General features: G+C 43.1%; 1 protein-coding gene across 1 annotated transcript in view; it reads right to left on the reverse strand.

Annotated features, from left to right (window-relative positions):
- LOC130681392 (uncharacterized) overlaps window positions 1-19,009 on the reverse strand; it is a 42,255-nt gene that overhangs the window by 19,802 nt on the left and 3,444 nt on the right. The window contains 2 exon segments of the mRNA XM_057494456.1: window positions 2,827-2,929; window positions 6,960-8,583. Of these exon segments, the coding sequence (XP_057350439.1) occupies window positions 2,827-2,929; window positions 6,960-8,583 (1,727 nt within the window).

Raw genomic sequence — 19,009 nt, forward strand, 5'->3', positions numbered from 1 at the left:
TGTTAACAGTTTTCTTTCTGATAAGAGCCATTCTAAGAGGTGTGAGGTGATATCTCACTACAGTTTTGCATACGGAAATATCTGTTCACCTCTCTGCCCATTTTTTAATTGGGTTGCTTTGGTTTTTTTTTTCTGTTGTGTTGTAGGATTTCCTTATCTGTTTTGGGTATATATTTTTAATTACCTTCTATCAGATGTTAGCCTTCCAAGTATTTTCTCCCACTCTGCAGACGGCCTTTTCTTTCTGTTGATTGTCTCCTTTGCTGTGCAGAAGCTTTTTGGTTTAACATGGTCCCACTTGTTTACTTTTGCTTTTGGTGCCACTACAGTGTCATTCACAATGACAAGAATATGAAAACAACTAAGTGTCCATTGACAGATGAATGGATGAAGAAATACCACATAATATATATATATATATATATATATATATATATATATATATATATATATATATAATGGACTATTATTCATCCTTAACAAAGGAGATCCTGACATTTGTGACAATATAGATGAACCTGGGGGACATTGTGCTAAGTGAAATAAGCCAGACACAGAAAGAAAAATGCTGCATATTCACTCTTATATGTGGAATCTGAAAATGTTGAATACACAGAAGCAGAGTGTAGAATTGTGGATATAAGACAAGGGTGTGATAGTGGGGGAAATGGGGAGGTGCTGGTCAAAGAGTACAAAGTCACAGTTACATAGGATGAATAAGTCTAGAGATCTGGCACAAAGCATAGTGACTATTGTTAATACTGCATTGCATCCTGAAAATTAGCTTACAGAGTAAGCTTACCACACAAATGCAAAAAAGGCAACCACATGAGGATATGGATATGTTAACTAGCTTGATTATTATATTCATCATTTCATTATGTATATGTGTATCAAAAGTCACATTGTAAACCTTAAATATATACAATATTTATTTAAAATAATTATTATGATAACATATAATACAATAATGTTATATGTAACATTATATATATAATATAATAATATATAATTATATAGTAATATAATATATGATATAATTATAATAGTAGAATAATGGTGATAACAACAACCCAAAAGTAATTTAATCATTTTCTGCATGACAAACAGTCTTCATATGTTAACTCACCTGGTCTTCATAACAACTATATCACCTGGGTGCTATTTGTCATCATTTTATAAATGAGGAAATTAAAACAGGGAAGACAAATTATGTGCCCAAAGTCATACAACTGCTAACAGGTACAGTCAGGATTCAAAAACTGGGTGGTCTGGCTGTAGTTGTGCTGTGCCCTCTACACACACACACACACACACACACACACACACACACACGCTGTTCAAGTTCGCTGCAAAATAAAGCAGAGAACAAGGTTAGTGAAAGGCCCAGGTATGAACTGAGAACGGTACAAGTGTTGGATTCTCCCAGAGGAGAGCGCCGCCCCAAATCACTCACAGAAGGCGTCTCTTGATGCAATAAGCAAGAGGAATTTATTCAGAGACCAGCTAGCTGGGGTCCAAGTGTCAGCCCGACGCAGCGGGTCTCAACAAGGACCCCGAGCACTCAGAGTCAGAGGTTTTTATAGCAAAAGGGCAGTATTTTTCCACAAGCACATCACAGTGTTTTTCCAAAAAAACACATACATTTTGGCTGACGCCACATCCTGGGGGTCTGGTGAGATAAGATCACTCTCGGAATGTTAGGGTGGTTCTTAGTAAGGTAAGCTTGGTATGTATGATTAACTGACTGAGGTTGGCTAACTAAAGGTCACTGCAATCAACGCGGCTGACTAACTTGTTTTTCAAGGTTCTAATATTTTCCTATTTTCTTCCTTCTAGGTTAGAAAATTGTGTCTAAGCTTTAAGATGGCTATACTTATGCTAACTTTCTATCTTCAATAAGGTTGATTCTTAGTGAAGGGTTCTACATTTCCCACTTCTCTTTAAGGAGCATTCCAATCATGGAATGCTTGTGTCTTCTTGTTGTGCGAGTGAATGATATTGTTGCCTCAACATTAGCACTTGAACGGTACTCACTCTTTCTCTAACAAAAGTCATCAGCCGATTTAGTATACAGGGTCCTAAAGTGAGGAGTAGTATAAGAATAAGTAAAGGTCCAGTCAAGGTGGATATCAAGGTTGTAAGCCACGGAGATCTAGTAAACCAGGACTCAAATAGCCCTTGGCCGGCCTCCCGTTCTCTCTTCCTTTGATCTAACCTTTCCCTAAGTTTTGACATTGAATCTCTTACTATTCCAGAATGGTCTGCGTAAAAGCAGCATTCTTCCTTTAAGGCTGCACACAATCCTCCTTCTTTTAAAAACAACAGATCTAATCCTCGTCTGTTCTGCAAGACTACTTTAGACAGGGAGGTTAGAGATTCTTCAAGTTTGGTAATGGATTGTTCTATAGTCTTTAGGTCTTCATCAATTGCTGTCCTCAATCCCGCATAATGTTGGTTCTCTTGGATAATGGCGGCTGTCCCTGTTCCTACTCCAGCTGCGACTCCTATTCCTAATAATACAGCTAAGGTCAGCGAGATTGGCTCCCTTCTAAACCTGTGTTTTGGTTCGAATTCAGCTACGAATGAGAAATCATCATGATACATCAATCTAGGTACTAATTGAACCATGATACAGAAGTCACGGGAAGAATTGAAGACGGAAGTAGAGACACATGGGGTCAATCCAGTATTACAGGCCCACCACCCTTTGGGAGGAGGGACTAGATATTCATTTTCCCCTGAGGAATTTATGGATATGGTTTCATTACACAAAGCTTCATGAGTGGGGGGAACTGAACCTAAACATTTCCCTCTTCTAGTCACCTCGGTCAGGGTCAGCTTCTTATGGCTTCCCCAGCTACAGATCTCGTGGCTGGTTGTTCTGTTAAAATTGCTCAACAGCCTCAATTTTTCATAGTAAGGAGGTCTAGAGGAGAAACACAACTAACAGGATTTAGTAGTATTAGGGTTGGTGGTGTTTAGAACTTGGAAAGCCCCCTCAAGAAGATTGAAGAGGCGTTGTCTAGTGTCAGGAAAGGGGGCTATTTGGTCAGGGGTGAGGGCAGCAGAAATAGTGGTAGGGTCTACCGGAGGCACCGGAGTCTGCTTCAGGATCGAGGCTGGGAGACGCGGTTGATTTCTTAGGACAGAATTAGGTCCTATTGGGGCAGCTGGAAGGGTCTCAACTTTGAGTCTGACAGTAAATATGAGGCTCTTGTCATACTTAGATTTATAATATCTAAGTCTCCACTGTCGTCCAGTGATCTACTCATCATACTGGCGTCCCTTATCACTGAACGTGATATTTAAGGGGAGGCACAGTCCTGTCCATTCACAGTTGGGGGATGTGCGGTTCTGGGCTACTTTAAGGAGGTCCCAGTCAGACACAGGATTCCAATAAACGTTACCCGTAGTCTCACAACCCCAAGAGCTACAATAAAAAGATTCCAAGCCCCCACACTGTCGGACTAGTTGATGGGTTCATCCGTCACGGGGGCAGACATAGAAAGTAGTGGCTTTTGTCTTATTTCGAGCGTCGGGTGTACTGCATCCAAAACTGGCGGGCCACCAACCGCTCACTAGGGGGTGATTGAGAGTTTTGTGGGCCTGTTCCCAGGGTATATTAGGTATATCCCAGGTATCTAATCCAGCGACCAGGGCACAAACATCGGGGTGCAGGGACGGCCACCAAGTCTTAAGGGGGGCAACCTTAGAAATGGACCACACTACCTCTCCTGTCTGAGAGCAAATTTGCCATGTCAACAACCTGGGTTCATGGGAATTGGGATTCTGGAGAGTTAGAAGTGGCAGGAGCATCAGAATCATCAGTGACACACTCATTCTTACACAAACGAAGTTTAAGGGGGTTATCAGTTCGAATTACTCGCCAATCCGGGCCTGGTTGAGGCGCTCTCTTCAGATGTGAAGCATGGACTCAGGAGGAGATGCCATCTACTTTCACAGCTGTGGGAGTAGTCAAAAGGACAATGAAGGGTCCTTTCCACCGGGGCTCAAGATTTCCTGTTCGGTGTCGTCTCACGTAGACAGAGTCTCCCACTTGGAATTGATGAGGTACTGAGATGTCCTCTGGCCGATAGACTTCTTGGATAGAGGCCCACACTTCTTTCTGCACAGCTTCCAGAGCCCGTAACCTTTCAAGCAGAAACTTATTAGTCATACATTCAGAGGATGTATGGAGGTGAGCTGCATTTAGCAGAGCTGGAGCTCCAAACATTATTTCAAAAGGTGTTAGTTTAAAACGGCTGGGGGTGTTTCTGACTCGAAATAAGGCGAAAGGAAGGAGGACTAACCAATCACATAAACCAGTCTCTAAGGATAATTTAGTCAGGGTCTCCTTTAGAGTTCTATTCATCCTTTCTACCTGTCCTGAGCTCTGGGGTCTATATGCACAGTGCAATTTTCAATCTGTCCCCAGGATCTTGGCCAATCCCTGACTTACCTGGGCAATAAAGGCAGGACCGTTGTCAGAGCCGATTACCTTTGGGATCCCGAATCTGGGAAATATTTCTTCAAGGATCTTCTTGGACACCATCTGAGCTGTCTCAGTTTTGGTGGGGAACGCCTCTGCCCATCCTGAAAAGGTGTCTAGGAAAACTAGGAGGTATTTATATCCATACTTAGCAGGCTTAATTTCAGTGAAGTCAACTTCCCAGTAGGCTCCTGGCCGATCTCCTCGAAGCCTCTTTCCGCATATTACTTGATGTCTGTTCACATTTACTAATTGGCAAGGAACACAATTTCTTACCACCTCGTCCGCCAATTTTCCCAAACCGATGACATGATAAGGGGAATCTCGAACCAGGGTTTTTAGATTATTGGCCCCCAAATGTGTCAACTGATGTAATTGCCTTAAGTATTCTCCTGCCTTTTTCTGGGGCAGGATAATTTTCCCATCTTCTGACTTATACATTCCAAGGGTTGGGGATTTTTGGATCCCCAACTTGTCCATCTGAGCAAGATCCTCGGGGGTATACTGAAAGTTCTTACTACATGTGGCTTCTGGGTACACCTGGAGGGGTAAGATGTTCGTTCCCTGGGCTGCTTGTTTTGCGGCTTGGTCCGCCCTTCTGTTTCCTTGAGCTATTGGAGAGTCACTTTTTTGATGCCCAGGACAATGTATTATTGCTACTTCTCTAGGTCTATGGATAGCTTCTAACAGATCTAAGATTTCTTGTTTGTTCTTAACATCTTTCCCGGCAGAAGTCAGCAGCCCTCTCTGTCTATATATAGCCCTGTGTATATGAGCAGTGGCAAAAGCGTAACGGCTGTCAGTATAGACATTAAGTCTCTTACTTTCTGCCATTTTTAAAGCCTAAGTCAGGGCGACGAGCTCTGCTCGCTGCGCAGAAGTGCCCGTTGGGAGTCCGCTGGCCCACACAACTCGGTCATCATCTACTACTGCAGCTCCTGCCATCCTCTTACCTCCCATGATGTAACTGCTCCCGTCTGTGTACCAGGTCAGGAGTCCCGGTCCTTCTAAGGGCTGATCTCGTAAGTCCCGACGGGTCCCCGTCTCCTCAGCCAGGATTTCCTGGCAGGTATGAAGCACTTCTTTTCCCACATCGGGGAGCAAAGTAGCCGGGTTTAGGATGGCAGGCGGGGCAAATTCCACACGACCACGATTCAGGAGTAAGGTTTGATTGTGAGTCATTCTGGCATTCGACATCCATCTTTCGGGTGGTTGTCGAATTACGCTTTCCAGCGCATGAGGAGCAACCACAGTGAGTTTTTGTCCCAGCGTTAGCTTGTCAGAATCTTTAACTAAGAGGGCCACAGCTGCCACTACTCTCAAACAAGTGGGCCATCTACTACTCACGGGGTCTAATTTTTTAGACAAATAGGTGACAGGTCTCTTCCAAGGTCCCCATTGTTGGGTCAATACTCTTTGAGCTACTCCGTTCCGTTCATCCACGAAAAGGATAAATGGCTTAGTTATGTCTGGCAATGCCAGAGCAGGTGCCGAGAGGAGGGCCTTTTTGATATCATCAAAGGCCTGTTGTTGTTCAGATCCCCAAACAAACGGGGCTGCTCCTTTAGTGAGGGGATACAGAGGGGCTGCCAAAGAAGCATATCCGGGTATCCATAGTCTACAAAACCCTGCTGTCCCCAGAAACTCGCGAACCTGGCGTGCAGTAGTGGGAACCGGAATCTGCGTCACAGTCTGCTTTCGGGCTTCAGTAAGCCACCTTTTCCCATTTCTCAGGGAGTATCCCAAATAAGTCACTTGTTGTTGGCAGATCTGTGCCTTCTTAGCAGATACCCTGTATCCCAATTTGGCAAGCTCAGCCAAAAGGGCTCCAGTGGCCTTTTGGCAGGTTCTCCGAGTAGGGGTGGCTATCAATAAGTCATCAACATACTGTAACAAAGTTACCTGTGGGTTAGAAGCTCGGTAGAAAGCCAAATCTTGATGTAGAGCCTCGTCGAAAAGGGTGGGCAAGTTCTTAAATCCTTGTGGCAAACGAGTCCAGGTCAATTGTCCAGTAGTTCCTGTGGAGGGATCTTTCTATTCAAAAGCAAACAGCGGTTGGCTGTTCTGGTGCAAGCGCAGACAAAAGAAAGCATCTTTTAAATCTATAACTGAATACCAGGTGTTTTCCGGGGCCAGGGAGCTTAGTAGGTTATAAGGATTTGGCACGGTGGGGTGAATGTCCTGTGTCCTTTTGTTAACTTCTCTTAAATCTTGTACTGGTCGGTAGTCTCCCGTTCCTGCCTTTTTTACAGGCAGCAAGGGGGTGTTCCATTGGGATTGACATTTTACTAATATCCCCTGTTCCATAAGCTTCTGGATATGTGGCCTAATTCCGTCCCTGGCTTCTTTACTCATTGGATATTGTCTCACAGTTACTGGTAAGGCTGAAGCTTTTAGTTCTATGACTACAGGGGGCTGGTTCTTGGCGAGCCCCATGCCGGCCGTTTCCGCCCAGGCTCCTGGGAACCTGTCAAACCACTCCTGGCTAATTTTGGAGGGCCCCGGTCCCTTAAAAAGATGGTATTCATCCTCTAATCTTATAGTCAGGACGCTTAAACTCAAAGGTTTATTCTCTTGATTGGTCACCAGAGGTTCCCCGGCTTGAAAGGATATTTGGGCCCCCACTTTGGTTAAGATGTCTCTTCCTAACAGGGATGTGGGGCATTCCGGTATGACAAGGAACGAGTGGTTTACTCGTTCTACTCCTAAATCCACTGTTCTCCGGGTAGTCCACACATATTGTTTCTGGCCCGTAGCCCCGATCACCCAAGATTTTTTATCAGAGAGGGGGCCCTTTGCCTGAGTCAATACAGAATGTTGAGCACCGGTGTCTACCAGGAATTCAACGGGTTGCCCCTCCACTTTCAGAGTTACCCTGGGCTCGGGGAGGGGCTCCGAGCCCCGTCTTCCCTAATCCTCGTCTTCCAGCAGGGACAACACCTTCTTCGGAGGCTTTTTTAGTGGCTTTTTAGGGCATTCTTTTACCCAGTGCCCTTTTTCCTTGCAATATGCACATTGATCTTTATCCAAAGGAGGCCGGTTGCCCAGGTGCCCTGCCTTACTAGTTCTGCCGCTAGAGGGCGGGCGTCCCTTGCCTTCTACCACTGCGGCCAAGATCCTTGTTAAATTTCTCTCATGTTTCCTATCCCTTTTTTCCTCTTTACTTTCTCTTTCCTTCTCCTTCCTCAATTCCTTTTCTTCCTCAGTCTCTCTCTTATGATAAACTTTCTCAGCTTCTTTCACTAAATCTCTCAGCGACAAATCTTGTAAGCCTTCCAATCTCTGAAGCTTCTTTCTAATATCAGGCGCTGATTGCCCAATAAAAGCAAGAGCCACTGAGGCACTGTGCTCCTCGGAAGTGGGGTCAAAGGGAGTATACCGCCTGAAGGCTTCCATCAGGCGTTCTAAGAACACTGCAGGCGCCTCAGTGGCTCCCTGACTGACCTCTCTTACCTTGGCCAAATTGGTGGGGCTCCTCGCGGCCCCGCGAAGACCCGCCACCAGAGCCTGGCGATAGATGGTTAGTCGCTCTCTACCTTCTGGAAAATTAAAGTCCCAGTTGGGTCTGGTCAGTGGGAACCCCCTTTCTATATCGTGAGGGAGTTGTGATGGTCGTCCGTCAGCTCCAGGCACGTTCTTTCGCGCTTCCAGGAGGATCCTTTCTCTTTCTTCCGTGGTGAAGAGCACCTGTAAAAGCTGCTAACAGTCATCCCAAGTGGGCTGGTGAGAAAACATTAGGGACTCTATCAGCCCAGTTAGTTTCTGTGGTTCTTCTGAAAAAGGAGGGTGGTTAGCTTTCCAGTTGTATAAATCAGCAGAGGAGAATGGCCAATATTGCAGAGGTTGGAAAGGCGGGTCCCCTTCCTCTCCGAGGATGGGGGCCCCATAAGACCGGAGGGGAAAAATACCCGGTGGGTCCATTGCGGCCCCTCGGCGGCATCGAGTTCCCTGGGCCGGTCCTGGAGGCGGTCCCACTGCCCCGGTGCCTGGAGCTAGGGGCAGCGGGGGCGCTGGGGCTGGGGGCACCTGGGCCGGAGGCGCCGGAGCTGAGGGCGCCGGAGCTGGGGGAGCCGGGGCTGGAGGAGCTGGGGCTGGGGCAGGAGGGTAGGGAGGGGGATCATCAACCATGAGTAAATCTTGAGTGTCAGGGTGAATTTTGGTAGTCTCTTTTCCCTTGCTCTGAGGTTGAGCCTGGGCCACTAAGACTTGAGAGCTCATTTTCTTTTGCACCCAGGGCTTTACCCAGGGTGGTGGATTTTCCACTAACTCCTGCCAGACCACAATATAGGGTTGCTGATCCGGATGTCCTTGAGATGAACTCTGAAAGACAACAGCTTTTACTGCAAGTAAAGTGTAGAGGTCAAAAGTCCCCTCCGGGGGCCACCCTACATTAAGAGTGGGCCACTCGGAGGTACAGAAAGTCTGCCATAGCCCCTTCTTAACTTCTACTGACAAATTGTGTGCCCTCGCTCTCACTTCTGTCCAGTGATCTAACGTCAGACTGAGTGGAGTCGTTACCGTCTGTCCCATGGTCAGTATAACAGTTATTAGAAACGTACAGAACACAAAAAACAGAGACACACAGAGATTAGACACACAGCGGCCGCACTTAGTTTTCTTCAAATTTCTGACCAAAAACCGAAAAGAATCAGTGGGCTGATACTCTTGGCGCCCGAATATCAACCTTATCTCATCAGATTCACTTTGCCGGAAAAACAGATGAGAGGGCACCAGGCGTCCCTGGCCCTCCAATCTCCCTGAGGCGTCCCCCAGGGTTGCAGCCTGCGGTTCTCCAAGTACGTCTACCGACCGCAGTCTCGATCCCTTTATGGGGTCGGGACGACTGCCAGACAAGGGTCCCCCTTTTCAGAATTCTGACCGGTCTTACCAAGAAACAGAACACAGAACACAGACAACTCAAGGCGCCACTTAGTCTTACCTCTCCCTCCAAGGGCGACTTTCAGGAGTGAAACGGGGCGAGCGCACAATCCCGGACGAGCCCCCAAATGTTGGATTCTCCCAGAGGAGAGCGCCGCCCCAAATCACTCACAGAAGGCGTCTCTTGATGCAATAAGCAAGAGGAATTTATTCAGAGACCAGCTAGCTGGGGTCCAAGTGTCAGCCCGACGCAGCAGGTCTCAACAAGGACCCCGAGCACTCAGAGTCAGAGGTTTTTATAGCAAAAGGGCAGTATTTTTCCACAAGCACATCACAGTGTTTTTCCAAAAAAACACATACATTTTGGCTGACGCCACATCCTGGGGGTCTGGTGAGATAAGATCACTCTCGGAATGTTAGGGTGGTTCTTAGTAAGGTAAGCTTGGTATGTATGATTAACTGACTGAGGTTGGCTAACTAAAGGTCACTGCAATCAACGCTGGCTGACTAACTTGTTTTTCAAGGTTCTAATATTTTCCTATTTTCTTCCTTCTAGGTTAGAAAATGGTGTCTAAGCTTTAAGATGGCTGTACTTATGCTAACTTTCTATCTTCAATAAGGTTGATTCTTAGTGAAGGGTTCTACACAAGACAGCGTCAAGATTCCATCTGACACCCAAGAATCTGGAGCTGCCTTCTCCCCTGGGGTGTTGTGTTCAGTGTTACTCAGTCCTGGGTTTCTTTATTTGACATACATGCACATCCTGTGTCTTCTTAATGATTACAACTTATATTTTCTTTAGACAGACCTTGTTGTTGACTTTCCCAGCATCCATTTGTCTTTCAAAATGTCCAAAATTGCAGCACATGATCCTATATGAGACTTTAAGCCTTATATTTAAGAAAATGACAAATGAGGCAACTTATGAACAAATGTACGAACAATGTATGGCATGATGTGCTGAGCATCTTGAATGAGCACTTTTTTTTCATAAATTATGAGAAGGCTCAGAAAGCAAGAAATTGGATGTCTTTAAACTGAAATAAGTGTGAATAAGAACGCAGAAAATGAATTGCTGAAACATTTATTTGGTTGTGTGGTCATTTAATTGAATGATTTTATGGGGTCATTTGAGTTTTATAGCAGGCTGCACACACCCATACACACCCATATATACATGTCATTATGCAATCAATCACATCTCCTTTTTCTGTAAGGAAAACAAGGAAACAGAAAGAAAAGGACATGCTAATCAAGGCTGTGTTTAAGCTGTAGTTCCCACTGCAAGTTTGGTCAACCCAGCACACACACCTGCTGGGGCAAAGGATTATCATCATAAACAATAAGAAAAGTCTACTGTACATATACTATGGAGGTCTGTTTACTGAGGCTGTGGAAGCTGTAATTTAGAATTTCAGTTGTTTTTAAGAAACAAAATATTTGTCTTGGGTCTTTTGGCATTAGATTTAAATACAGCAGTTCACAGGACACTATGGCTTCACTGAGCTCCTTTCTTTGGCAACACTTAAAAAAAGGCCATTTTCGATTACTTTTCCATATTGATCTCCTTCAAGGAAGCTAGTAAATAATTTCAGCACCACTGTTCTCTTCTTGTTTATTCATGTCTTTTACTAGAGAAAAGAAATATTTGCTAATGGTAGAAACAAAACAAAATATTTACACCATGCTGTGCCTTTCTTTTGACAAGGGCAGATGTGGTAAGGAAGCTTTTTCTCCCTCATAAAATTGTTTACATGAAACAGTGGGAAAGAGCTAAAGAATAACAGTTTTTCTTAAGCAGCTGGAGGTTGTCTGAATAGTGTCTTCAATTCCCATGCATGTTTTGTAATGCAGATGTCTTTGAAAATGGTCTTGCCAGTGCACCTTAAATACATTTAGAATTATTTTACCATGAAATTAGTTTTCTCCATCATTGGCTTAGTTGAATCCCCTCCTTTTTTTTTGATCAATGCTGAGACATTAAAAATAAAGCCCTGGCTGCACATGCTATTTTTGTAAGTTCCTATCAAAAATCCATCCTACAGCTGGGCAATATTCTTTGAGAGTCAGTCATTGTTTCAGCATAGTTACTGGGTATCCTGGTCCTCCACCTCTCACTCTGAGGCTTAATTTTCCCTTCTGTCCCTGTCACTGGCCTGCATTTGTGTGTTTATTATCCACATAAAGAAGGAAAGGCATTTCAGAAGAAAAAGTAGCACAGAATTTTGTTGCAATCGAATGGGCCATACCTAAAATTACTGATTCAAATAGCAACTCATGGTTCAGAAATCATGCTGGGAAACTAGCTGGTGGTGATAATATTGGTAGACTTGGTGGTGGTCATGGTGATGGAGATGGTGGCAAGAATGTTAATGGAGATGGTTAGTGGTAGTGATAGTGATGGGGATGGTGGTGATAGTCATGGTGATGGCAATGGTGGTGGTGGTGGTGATGGTGGTGACGTTGGTGGTGGTGGTGGTGGTGGTAGTGGTGGTGGTTGTGGTGGTGATGGTGGCAGGGGCATGGCAGTGGCTTCAAAAACATCCCCACTAGGAAATGTGGTTGGTGCACTACTTTATTTCTATGTTCTACTCATTCAAAACAAATAGTTCTCTTCCTATGGCAATATTTTCCTGTGTCAAAAAATACAAAGAATTTTAACTAGGGAAATGTTTATCAAATATGCTACATAATATAGAAGATTCTACAAAATCAACAAAAAATTTTTTGATTGCTTGGTACATATTCAGTACCTTAGGAAGATGAGAGTTGTAAAAAGGAAACCAACCCTGTAAGTTTAGGAGGGTTAAAAATCCCCCATATTCACTTTTCCAGTTGCTGTTATACCTGAGAGTATTATTTCTGTGTCGTTGCTAGTTGTCACATTTCTTTTTCATTCCACACTTTGAACTGTGAATCTATTACAGAAGGATCACATTGGTGAGGCCTGAGAGATGAATAAGTTAGGAATAGCAATTAGTTTCCAGGCATGCCATTTAAGGATGTCAATGCATTTTCCCTGCAAAGTAAAATTATATAATAATATAATAATTATTATACAATATAAATATATATATAAGTAAATGTAAAATAAAAATATAGGTAAAATAAAATATATATATAAATCATATAATAAATAATGTAAGTTCATATATATAGTAAAACCAAGCAGTTGGGTTATAATACTAACAGCTTAGTTTGACCAGTCTTGCACATTCTGAATGGACTGTCCTTATCTCCTTAACTATATCATTTCTCAATTTCATTGCACTGTTCCTTTCACTCATCATTTCCCACAAAAGATACCCTCTTCCAGGTACGTCAGCCTGTGATACCTATTCCTCATATCTGGAATGTGAAGCCTTTCCCACTTTGACAACAACAATGGACTGCTCAGTTTCATCCCATACACCTGACACCTGAAGCTTGCCCCTTCCGTAGTCAAGGTCTTTGGAAGTGTAGAAATTGTCTTCCCTTGTTTCTACTTTCTCACTCTTCTCTTCAACCCACTGCAGTCTGGCTTCTGTCCTGACTACATCTCAAAATTTCTTCCAGTATTAGGCAGTAGCCTTTTTTGCTCAACGGAGAAACCATTTCCGACCGTTGCTGGCTACCTAGATGACATTTGACCTTGTTCATTACACCCTTTCTGGTAAACTATTCAACTGAAGTTCAGCTTAAATATCAGTTCCTCCAAGATGACTCTTTGGACTCCTCCAAGTCTGAGCAAGTGTCCGAGCAGCCACATTTCCATCATAATTTAGGAACTACTTGAAACTGTCTATTCATGGATCTGTCCTGTTTCTTTTGTATCTCTCATGCCTGGCACATAACAGGTACCTCTTTCCCTCAAGTTTCTTTTGGTTTCAAGTAACACATCTTTTACTGAGCTTAACAAATGGAGGACTTATTATAATGGTTTAGAATTACGTCTTGGGTTAAAAAGCAGGAAATGCTGCCTGGCCTTGTGGGGACTGAAAAGAGGAAGAGATAATTGTAGGAAACAAGACAGTTTGTCTCAGATGTACTGTGTCCTCTGGGTTCAAATCACTATTGGTTTCAGCTTCTTTCTGCATTTGGGCCCCATTTTTTTTCCCTTCATCGATTAGCTTTCCCTTGCTTAACTTCCTTTTCCCTCTTCCGAGCTTTTACAACCTCAGCTCCTATCCTCCCTGCCAGGGGAGCAGGGACAAGCAATAGAAGCATGGCTTCTGGGGATGTATCCTAACGGTGCTGTGGGCTGCTCACGGAAGAGGGGTATCGTGAGCCAGGCGGGCGCTCTAATGTTTGTCCATTTCAGTGCTTACTTAAAAATCTGATGAGTGATTGAACAACCTTCTGCAGGTATTCTCTCATTTCCCTGAGCAACCTGAACTTTCAAAATGCTAATATTTCTCACTGACAAGAAAGTGATTTTATCCAGGAGAGCTTCACCTTTCCTCTACACTTTCCTTGCTCCCACACTGGGACATAAGGTCCTATCGAAAGAGCTGTTTTTATCTAGAATTAGTTCCTTATGGAGTCCAAGTTGGCCATAGTCTTATTATTGTGGTTACAAAAGTGGGAAGAATGGACTCAGTTCTTAGGTCAGCTAGCTAGTGCTACAGTAGGATGGTGTAATAAACAAACAATGGCCCAAATCTCAGGGGCTCACAACAACATACCTTTATTTTTCTTGGCTCATGGGTCTGCAGGAGCTGAGGTCTGGCTGAGCATGGCTGCGTGTGGTTGAGCTTGGAGCAACTGGGTTTGGATCTTATTCTAGGACCTGAGCTGAAGGAACAGAGGCTTTTGGGGGCTTGCTCCCCCCAGGCAGAATCCTGAACAGAACTACGGGATGCTTCTGGGCTCAGAAGGGGCAATTGTCCCATTCTATTGTTTAAAGCCAGAGACAGAGCAAGTTCAACTACTGTAGTCCTAAAATGCTTAAATAAATTCAATGAATTTTTACTTTTTAAGGTAAAGCTCAAATTTCTTACTTGGGTATGCTAGATTTCTAGGTCTGAATTTGCTTCTGGCTTATAGCTTGCTTTAGCTTGGCTTAGCTTCAGCCAAATTGAATCACTGTTGAACATAGCATTTTGTTTCATATCTTCCTGCATGCTATGCTTTTGAACCTTGTTCCCTTTCTTTATTTAGCAAACTCCTATTGAACCCTTAAAACTAAGACCAAGTAAAACTTCCTCTTAGAGGCCCTCCATGATTCGATTAAACTGACATTGTTCCTCTTCTTTGTTCCTTAGCATCTTGTATTTACTCCTATTATTAGACTTATCCCTCTATGCATATATATATTGTACTTATATTGTTGCTTTAATGATCTGTTCCTCCAGACAGAATGGGAAGTTCCTCAAGGGGCATGGTAACACCTTAGTTAACTTGCATCCCTAGGAAGTAGCACAGTGCCTGATACTGAGAGACATTCAATCAATGTGAAAGGAAAGGAAAAGAATAAAAAAACTAGAAGGTCAAATAAAGGGAAGCAGAAAGGAAAGAAAGAAGGAAGAATAGGTGTGAGATAAGCTCACTGACTGGGTTCATCCAATAAATATGTCAAGAATATTTATTTCTGTAATTAAGAGATGCTAGACCTTAACCAATATACCATTTTTAGCTCAATTTCCTAGGCAATAGTCTTTCATTGACAGTGTCTAAATATATAGTTCTGAAAGCATACGCTTGAACCATAAAACCCTTTCCAAAGCCATGTCTGTGCCCTTCCCATTTCCCTGTAAATATTTTGTGGCCACTACCTTGCATAGTGATGTCTGCCTGAGTGGCTTAATTATACAGGAGCACTCTCGCCCTGTTATTGACTGGTCTGTAGTTAAATGCACAGCCTGGAGTACCTAGGGCAGAATGTTAGTAAGGAAATAGAGAGTTCGTTCTTATTGGGTCATTTTCTTATTAGAAAAACAAAGGGTGATAAATGTAGCTGGCACTGAATTCTTCCATATTCTAGGCATACATCAAGAAGAGTTTATCTTAATCGAGCTTCCAAAGTGTCTAAGTGACTGCATGACACTTCATGGTAAATAACTTCTTTAAAAAGTATGTGCTGACTTGTTCTAGAATGCATGTGCTGTTTAAAAATAGGGAGGGAGTGTGACACACACCTGATTGCCTTGGAGGTGGAATCCGAAGTGTCTGGCATTGCAGCCTCTTCTGGGAAGGTCCCTCTTCACCTCGCCTCTGTCTTCAGCTGCTCCGTGGCAGTTAGGTTACAGAGGCAGTGTTCAATTACTCAGAATATCTTCCCCTGCTCTTGGCAGGGACTTAAACTTCCTGGCTTTTGCAGATGATGGATGGCACTTTTTGTAAAATGCAATTTCTCTAGAATACTAGGAGTTTGAGTCCAGAAGAGGGTAGTCTTGGTTCCCACAGGATAGCATAACCGAAAATGTGTCCAAAGTCAAGAGGCCACTGAGTGAGGGCCACAGTGTGATTTCATCAGAATCCAGCCAGGATGGCATTGCTCACGAATGTTAGCTGCAATTTACTCCTGTCTTCATTTCTTCCATGTGAATTTCTTTCCGCTGTGTTGTTATAACCCAGTGGAATGACATGGGCCTGGCTAATGTTGTGAGCATTTCCGTGTCATTGTGTGGCCTCCCTGGCAAGCACAAAAGGGGTGGAACATTGCAGAGATGGCTGTCAACATACAATGAGCAGTGAAAATCAATGGGAGGAAAATGGTCCATTTTTGCTTTATTGATTTTTCGCTGGTCATTGAATCCTCTTCATTTTATGTCCCCCCATCATTCAGTGTTTTTCCCTGTTGAACACATCTTAATGTTCCTGCTCTGCATCAGGCACGGTACTGAGAGTGACAGTTCCTTGAATCACAGGGCATTGTTAGTGATGACATGTGTTAGGTGGGGATAGGAGCACAGTGAGATGAAGCTGAAGCCTGGGGAACATGAATGAGGGTCTGATGCAAAGGATGGCTGGGGGATGATGGTGTGATGACTGAGCAGGTTAGCTTAGAGACTGGAGTGGTTGTGTTCAAATGGACAGGAAACGTTTAAAGAATAGAGGACTTGTGACAGGTTCTGTAGATGAAGAGCAGGTGAGTGGTACCAGATCTAATTATAGGATTTAGGAGGTGTATTTGGCTTAACACAAAGTTACTGCATCGATATTTTGTGAGAATGTAAAAAAATAAATAAAAACAGCATTCAGTTTTCAGCAATATAAGTTTAATAAAATAAGTTCATCATGTGGAGTTCTTTGTCTGTTTTTGATCCCCACACTAGGTGGAAGAATAATTTGGCTATAATGAAGAGAAATCAGAAACCCAGAAATCATGATCGCTCTGAAATGTTTGCCCCAGGGGGTTTGTTCATATTAATGAGAAAAGGATGAAAAGAAAACTTTGGTGACCTACAACAACTATTGTCTCTAGCTAGAAATTGTTCTATTTGTCTTTTTCCAATGATCGTTTGGATCACAAAAATTCATATTTTTAATTTTCAGATGATAAAATAAGGCACAGGATATTTTTTAAATTGTTAAAGACCAAATAGGAGCTAAATGCAATGCTTGAATGAGAGCTCAAAGCCCTAAACCTTTTGTCTATGGATTGGCTATTTAAACCTACTACCTTTTGGGGAAGCAGTCCACAGGTATAGGAATTGCCCCAATTAGAAAAAGCAAGGCTGACATGCAACTCTATCTTCTAACCAGTAAGGCTGTTTTTGGGTTCCTAAATAGACCTTTTAATTTATATTTTTGCATTTGGATATCTAATACCAAAGTGTCCTAAAAGCTCTTGGTTTAGAAAACATTAATTATCTGAGCTTGTGTTAACTCTTCAGTCTTCTGCTTTTTTGCTTCTGGACCAAGAAGTTGGACAGTGACTTAAAAGCCTGCTCCCTGGTCTAAGCAATGCCTTTTAACAGGACACGGTGCGCGTATGTAGCTCTGGGCACACGAATCAGGGTTGACAGGAGGTTGATAGCCATTATTAAAATAGGTTCCATGAATGCACATTTTCCTTGAGGCCGTGGGCGCTAATACAGACATAATAGATTGGCTGCTTGATAATAAACATGTAGTGTGTCCTTCAAGCTAGTTTTCACAAGTTTTCTTGTCTTTCCCAAGAGAGCTCTGCCAGCTCCTTGACCGTCAGCAGTCTGTTAAGGCACATGTCAGCAGAAGCGATTTGGCTAGAGTATAGCCCTGAGAAAATAGTGGCATTACCCATCAAACAGTATTTCAAAGAAAAAAATACCTGCGTGAAGTGTTCTGAATTGTTTGCTGATGGCATGTACTAGTTAATTAGGGACTCTACTCATTCCATAGTGGTCACAGAAAAAGAAAGTCAAATGAAATCACTGTCACTTTGTACCTTGATAAACCTGATAAGGCCCAAAGACATCTGCCATCACAATCTAAAATGAGGAATTTAGAAGCTGAAATGGAACTTATGATGATTAGTTTAACCTCATCCAAAACTGGCTGCAAGGAGAAAACGCAGGAAGGACTGAGGAATAAAACAGGCAAGGAAGCAAACAGACACCACCCTAGCCTCTCAGCTTCACATCCAGACCAGAAGGACATAACCTCACCTGCTGAGATGCACAGTGACCTTGGCACCTGGTGGATTTTTACTTGAAGAAAATAGCTACCATCTGAAAAATAAGAGGCTAACTATCCTTTTGTTAAAAGGGATAAATGGCACTCCTTCTCAGCTGATGAAAGCTCTTACATTTCAGGGATAAATCTGACAGGGACATGATAAGAGGAGACTATCTATGTCTTTACTGGAGGCTTAACACTCCAAGGACACAGATAATTAGGTTAATTTCCCTCTGTAGCTGCTTAGGATCCTGAGACAAGTCACTGGACAATTTGTTCAAGGAGACTGAGAACTAAGGCTTGAATCTTTCCTTAAGACTATTTGCTACCTGTGGTGACATTAGATCTTGTGAATGTTGCCAAGTGTGTCTCACCAGGATAGGGCCCATGTATGGTGCAGTATCTTGAATCACAGAGAGGGACATATATTCATGCTGTTAATGATGGAATCCAGTCTCTGAGGAGTTCCTATCAAAAGATGGTGGAGTAGAACCTTCAATGAGAACACCTTGATTTGATAATGTCCTTGTGTTCCTCTAAATAATTCAGGGCATTTCATAAATACTGAGTGTTGGAGTAAGTTTTAAGGAGATTATTTCCTGAACGTCAGGGCTGTGTAATACTGGACACGAGTTACTCATAGTAACTTGTCAACTTCCTGTGTGTGTGTGTGTGTGTTTAAATCAACTCCTTTTAGTAAAATATTGGTCATGTAGCATTTCTTTCCATTTTCCTCAGAAAGCCACTTATCACACTCTAAGTAGCTCTAGTGCAAGGTCAGCCTTTGGAATTCCTAACCACCATACTCTCCACGATACAACCGCCTCATTTAGTTCATACCCAAGGCAGTGTGGGGGGATGGAAGATGGGGGGAAGAGAGGTAAAAACTGACTTTTCATTTTGATCATCAGACTTCTTTAGCAATGATAACCGCAAGTTACACAAAACAAAACTTAAGAAATTATCAAGCCCTGTAATATGCAGCAATGCTCTATGTTTTATTGATGCCTGTGAGATTTTTATGCTAAAGAGAAAAATGCATTTATGTATTGATAGGTT

Source organism: Manis pentadactyla, chromosome 17 (assembly GCF_030020395.1).
Source record: "Manis pentadactyla isolate mManPen7 chromosome 17, mManPen7.hap1, whole genome shotgun sequence".
Classification (NCBI taxonomy): Eukaryota; Metazoa; Chordata; class Mammalia; order Pholidota; family Manidae; genus Manis; species Manis pentadactyla.